Raw genomic sequence first — 6,796 nt, forward strand, 5'->3', positions numbered from 1 at the left:
GAAGAGAAAGCGATGCATACGCAAAAGAAGTTGACGCATGGACGGTAGCGTAAGCCACGTAAGAGATAGTATAGAAGGTTCCCTTGAAATACTTTTTCCCCTCACCTCACCCAAATGATAAAACCTTCTAGTTATGTATTGAAAGGTTAAAAACCTTTAAAGCCCAACTTGGAGGTTATTAAAACCTTTGATTTTTTTTTTGGAAAAAGGTAAAGTTCCTGACACTGCCTCCATTATCGAAATTGGCCGGTCCCTGAACTGCTGGTGGGCCGTATCCCGAGCTCAACTGTAATCATCTTCTTAGGGCCTTCACAAGAAGTCATCTCTTCCCCCTTCTTCCCATCAGCTCAGTTGTGATCATCTTCTTCCCCCTTCCGGCTACGTATACGAACTAGCCTATAATATATGGAAGGAGGAGGAGGAAGACGCGGAGGAGGACAGTCTTCTGATCTCCATCTCCACGAATATGTTGCTACTTCTAAGATTGTCAAGAATCAGATCTACCACAAGGCTGTCCTTCTTGTTCGCACGGGGCTCTGTGTTCTGTTTTTGATCTACCGCGTTAGCACCTGCACCTGCTTGGATGGCCTCGTGATTGTAGCGTTGGCGTGCGAGGTGTGGCTAGGGATCTGGGCTCATCTTTTCATGTTCGCGAAGTGGTTCCTTGTCGAGCGCGAAACGCACCCGGAGAGGCTGTTGGCCTTGATAAGGTATAGTGGTGTAGCTAGCAGCTCTACCAATTCCCACCTTCACCAAAAACATCACGTCTCTATTGCATAGCTGTTGAGCGCCATGGTCCCCATGGATCGATGCAATGTCTTAAAATTTCTTCAATGTTTGAGTGTAGTTCCGGCCACTTGCCAGAACTTCCCCCGGTGGACGTGTTTGTGACCACGGCTGACCCGATGAAAGAGCCACCGTTAATCGCCGTCAACACCGTCTTATCTGTCCTAGCACTAGACTATCCGGCCGACAAGCTTGCCTGCTATGTGTCGGACGACGGAGGCTCCCTCCTCACGCTCTGGGCTCTCAAGGAGGCAGCCACCTTTGCCAGGGCGTGGGTGCCCTTTTGCAAGCGATTTCAGATAACAGAGCCGCGGGCCCCTGGTCCCCACTTCGCTAGCAAGGCCGCTGCTGCTGACGCCAAGCTCAGAGGCTACTCAAAGGAGTGGCACGCCACGAAGGTAAGCCCTCTATGTATTTTCTTGCTCATGTTAATGTACAATTAGCTAGTGACCATACTTTTAATAATATCCTCAGGCTTTAATCACCATATCCCGATCTGCAGGCAGAGTACGAAGCGCTGCAAAGCCGATTAAGCTCTATGGCCGCAAAATACTGCAGTAATTCAAAGGAGGAAGCAGTCAAGCTCTTACTCGACAAATTAACTAGTTCCGACGGACATGACCGATACTCATCGTGGGCTTCCAATTACGATCACCACAATCATCCAGCCTACTGTGAGGTTAGGCCCTAATCAAAGCATGTTTAAGATGTAATTTGTAATACTATAGTCTACCACGTCCACCACATGTAGACAGTGGGCTGCCCTATTTAGACTGATGTTGTTGATGAAATTTTGCACAGATATGTGTGGAGAAGCCTGAAAGTGAAGCTGACTTTTTACCGTGCCTTGTGTATATCTCCCGCGAGAAGCGTCCCGAGCACAGCCATCACTACAAAGCCGGTGCCATGAATGCATTGGTACTCTTCTTCTCCCCATTGTCATGACGCTGATTATAAGGTGCAGCCGCTTCACTGAACAATCCTACTAAACTAATGTTTTATAAATTCCAAGATCCGCGTCTCCGGGGTCTTTACAAACGCCCCCTTTATTCTGAACCTGGACTGTGACATGTACGTGAACGACGCCAGAGCCATTCTGCGAGCCCTGTGCTTTCTCATGGACCCGGGCACCAGCAGAGAAACGGGCTTTGTGCAGTTTCCTCAATGCTTCGAAGGCGTGGACGAGGATGACATCTACGGAAATCGCATGAAGACAACCATGGAGGTATACATTCAACTAATGATCATGAATACAAGCTTTACATTAGCATTCAAGGCGAGGACAAAATCTCGAGCTCTATTAGCCTGAAGTGTGCAAAACTTTGGATGTCGGTGCCCTGAAGTGCACTAGCCATTGCACTATTCATTGATTCGTTGAAGCCCTTGCAGCCTGTATACGTGTACAAGTCTCTGTGCAATTGTTAAGATTTTCCTTTTCTCTCTAGTTGTGGCATTTAAGGGATAAGAACATTTGCTAAGGTAATTCCTCACTCCAGATGTATATGAAAGGAATGGATGGCTTCCAAGGTCCGGCATACCTTGGGACAGGGTGCGTTCACAAGAGAGAAGCCTTGTATGGCAACAAGCCACATGCTGTTGTTGGGACAGATAAGGTCATGATTAATGGTAAGTATTTAAGCTATTCTTCAGTAGACGTGTACTACTCAAATGGAGAGCTAGGTTGTCTTTCAAGGTTTTTATGCTTCCACCTAAACCCACTAATAACTTCTAAATTATGCTACTGAAATTCTTTTTTTCTTTTTTCTTTTTCTTTTTCTCAAACGAAGACCTTATACTGTAGAATTAGCTCACAATTTGGATAATGTCAGCTAACAGTACTGTGTGGGTTGATGTAGGACGTGAAACAGAGCTATTGGGCCGTTGCCAAAGTCTTGCTATTTGTGCCCAAAGCATAACATCAAACATGAGGAACTATAGCCCTCTCCTGAATGGCCATGCCTTGATAGAGGAGGCCATCAAATTGCTTGATTGCACTTATGAACACAAGACAAGTTGGGGCAAAGAGGTACAGTACCCCCGCTTCATAAGTATTTGTTCTGTAATGAGATTAATGCACACCATATTGTGTGACATGTTATGTTATGTTATATGTACCCTTATTTGCTACCCTTATATATATATATATATATATATATAATATACATATTTATATATAGTCCTTGGTGGATGTAACACCTTGGCCTACTAATGAGTAGGTTCAAATGTTATGTTATATGTACCCTTATTTGCTACCCTTATATATAGTCCTTGGTGGATGTAACACCTTGGCCTACTAATGAGTAGGTTCAAGTTTCAGGCCCTGGCCAGTGGCACCCAATTAAAGTGTCAGTAGCTATAAATTATCAGTCTCTTAAAACGACTACTATGTAGTATTAGTGTTTTACACATTGCATGTGCATCATGGCTTTTCAGATTGGCTTGATCTACGGCTCTACAACGGAAGACTTGATGACGTGTTTAATGATTCATAACAGAGGCTGGAGGTCAGTGTATTGCAGTGCACCGTCGACCCCTCCAGCATTCTTGGGCTGTGCCCCTACGACGAGTGAGGATGCTTTAACAACGAGAGAAAGATTCAGCATGGGATGGCTAGAGATTTTATTCAGCACCAACTGTCCGTTTTTAGTGAGAAAAACTCAAGGGCTAATCGCAGTTCAAAGGATCAGTTACATATGTTACTTCTTAAGTCCGCTAGCATGCATTCCAATGTTCACATATGCGTTGCTGCCAGCATTGTCGTTGCTTGCAGATAGGCCGTTACTCCCGAAGGTGTGCCGTGTTTAGTGCAAGCGCTTAAGCAAAGATGTTCATCAAAGCTTCTTATAATCTAAGTATATAATTAATGATGATGCAAATCGCCTTTGCAGGTGGATGATCCAGCAATTCTGATCCCAATTAGCCTATTTGTGTGGGTGTATTGGACCAGCTATTATGAGAGCATGTTGTTAGGTGCGGGGCCAAGGGAGTGGTGGAACAGCGAGAGGATGCAGTTCATCGTGGCGGTGACCTCGGACGTCTTCGCGACCTTCAAGGTGCTTCAAAAGATTGCAGGGCTGTCCGAAACCACGTTCGTCGTGACACCTAAACAACACATCGTAAGCAGCAGCACTTCCAATGATCATGATGTTAATGATGATCAGCAGCAGCAGCCCGTGCAGGGCTTTGCGGTGAACTGTAACTCACCCCTGTTCATCCCTCCCGTAGCATTGGTGCTGCTGAACGCAGGAGCTGTAGTGGTGGCCATATCCCGCACCTGCTTAACTATTTTCGGTGATCACAGTAGGGCAGATGAGAGATCATGGCATGGCCGCAACTTGCCGTCCATCACTGTAGAGGCCGCGTGTGCTGCGTGGGTGTTGTTTGTTTTGCAGCCTTTCGCAAGAGGGTTGTGCTTATGGTGCCAGGGTCGAAAAGGGCCTCTAGCTCTTCGTTCCTCCACCGTCGTGCGCTCTTCCCTCGTTGCCCTGGCCTTGTTCTTGCCGTGGTCGTCATCTCTCTACACTAACAACTGACTCCCACACAACACATCACAGACTCACTCCCACACAATTGACAACAAACACATCACGACTTACACCACAATCCAGTACAAATTACCTACTACTAGTTAAGCTGCACCTAGTACCTTGGTACTTCAAGAATCAAAATGACTTGAGGATCCATTGAACTTGCCTTAATTTGTACGCCAAAATGACGTTTATATTTTCTTCAACGTACAAAGCCTTTAATATTCGCTTCGGCCTCAAGATGGTGCCACATTCCTTAGTGACTTTTAGCATCATCGTGCATATATATATATATATATATATGCACATGTTTTCCACATATACGTATAAATATACATATCTACATTTTTTAAATATAAATGTATACACAAAAATACACATACTTATACATATCAACTCTTACATCTCGCACCCTATCGTATTGGGCTTCAGGTTAAGGTTCTAGTGATCTCTTAAGGTTTCATGGTTGCAATGTTTGGTTAACTTTAAGCATCATTTGAAGCTTGAGAACGTATTTGAACCCTACAGTGACTTGAAATTTAAGCACGCACACCAAAATACCTTGAAAGTATTGGAAGGAAAATTGAAGGGTTCTCCAAAATGAAGTCATTTTTTTTAATACCCTTATTCACAATAGGTAAAATGTCTCAAGAAGGATTAGGTTAACATGACCTATGAAATTTAACCAATCTATAGTTTTGTCTAAACAAAAAACAAAACAATAGAGAATGAGCATACAAGGGTAGATCTATGAAACAATGTAGTACTTGTGTAATGTAGACAGTAAAGTTAATAGTCTTTCCTTGTTGCAAATCAAAGGTTTGGATTTTGTGGGTGTTAAGATTCCAACTTCCAAGACCTTTGCAAACCATACAAGATAACTTATAGTAGACATCCCTTTAGAGACTACTTTGGAAGCCAATAAGTCACTAGGTGATGTCTCAAAAACCCAATCATAGACTTGCTATTTCTCATGCTTGGAGCACATAGAGAGTAAAAGTAGCCTATGCACATGATTAGACGATGAATGAGTCCCCAAACCATGTCACAATGTATATACTACTATTTGTTCCCTATTTTCTTGTATGCTACTAGTTTATTGTTAAACCACTTTGTTGATTAATATGGTTTCACGTGCCTGACCTACCATAAGGCATTTTGCCTTCTTACCCATCTGAACAAACACTTAAGTTTTGTTACACAGTGTTGGACCATATAAAGTAGCCTTACCATGTGCTTCATATCATTAAATAGGAAAATTCCACGGACCTAGTGTACATAGTTGCTTAAGATTAGTAATTGAGGTGTCAGACCATTTTTAAGTTGCTAGGCCTAGGGTAAAAACTAGTCATTTATATATAGGTCATTTTTTATAATAAGCAAGACACAACCATTCCCTTTCACTAGTTTACTTATTAGCTCTTCTTATTTTCTCTTCTTGCTTGTGTATGACGCTATTTTGAATCTTGTTTGCCTGATGATGCATGCTAGAAAGGTTTGATTGTAGGTTTTCTTCTTACATTAGCCTCTCCTTCTTTTCATTCATTTTGTGAGACAGAACCACCATGAATATATATACCTTATTACCTTCATTAAGACATAGAGAGCTCTCTCATCCCATTGGCAAAGGACCATTATAGTGTGACAATGGAGTGAGAATGTGACGGATGAGCTAGCACACCCACGTAGGGACGTTGTAGTTTATCTATTTAAGGTAAGACCCAACAACACATACTTTCGCAAAGCTATGGTAAGATTTTAACACTAGTTTGGTAGCTCAACAGGACATAAATGTCTTTTTAGGGGTTTGCTAAAAAATTAATATCTTGTGATGAACATGAGTAGTATTTTAGCATTTCTCTTCTAAGGCATGTCTTCATGAATGTGGCAAACCTTAGAAAATTATGGAAATGATAAAAAATCACCATAAGTAGAGGTATAAATATGTGGCACTATAATCCAAATAGGTTACGAATTTACAAAGTAGATTTCTACATAATATAAGAAAAAACACAATCTCGACTTATTATAAAATTTTCCTAAACCTTACATATTATTTAAGAGATGAGAGATAGATTTTTCATGAAAAAAATATTGCATTAATAATTAATTCAAATAAATTTACTTCTTAGAATTATTTTTTTATTTTTTTAAGTCTTTGATACCCAAAATACGACAATAGTGTCAACTTATATGGTGATTTATTTTAGTTATACTAATAAATCAATGTATTCACTAAAGTAATAGGTCAAGAATACATATCTTAACATTTCAATTTAGTTAGAAGACAAGGTGATGGTCTCAAATTTTGAAATTGCATTGATAACAAAGCAACGTATAAGAACCCTTGCTTATGTTTGGATTATCTAGTGAGAAACTTGTGAAAATAGTATTTATTAGTATATAAAATGACTAGATATTCCATATAAACCCTTATGAGCTGTTCAAAAATGCATGAAGCAGTCTCTTATTCTATAGTAATA

The 6,796-nt window shown here is 41.3% G+C and overlaps 1 protein-coding gene across 1 annotated transcript; it reads left to right on the forward strand.

Moving 5' to 3' along the window:
• The first annotated feature begins 265 nt into the window (after window positions 1-265).
• LOC147623200 (cellulose synthase A catalytic subunit 4 [UDP-forming]-like) lies at window positions 266-4,537 on the forward strand. Its single transcript, XM_086821282.1, has 9 exons — window positions 266-710; window positions 848-1,184; window positions 1,289-1,465; window positions 1,588-1,704; window positions 1,799-2,011; window positions 2,283-2,412; window positions 2,643-2,812; window positions 3,220-3,576; window positions 3,675-4,537. The coding sequence occupies exons 1-9, from the start codon at window positions 406-408 to the stop codon at window positions 4,317-4,319; spliced, it is 2,451 nt and encodes an 816-aa protein (XP_086677408.1). The 5' UTR covers window positions 266-405; the 3' UTR covers window positions 4,320-4,537.
• Window positions 4,538-6,796: the final 2,259 nt, after the last annotated feature.

The sequence above is a fragment of the Cibotium barometz genome, chromosome 27, assembly GCF_041138505.1.
Source record: "Cibotium barometz isolate CiBa-2024 chromosome 27, ASM4113850v1, whole genome shotgun sequence".
Lineage (NCBI taxonomy): Eukaryota > Viridiplantae > Streptophyta > Polypodiopsida > Cyatheales > Cibotiaceae > Cibotium > Cibotium barometz.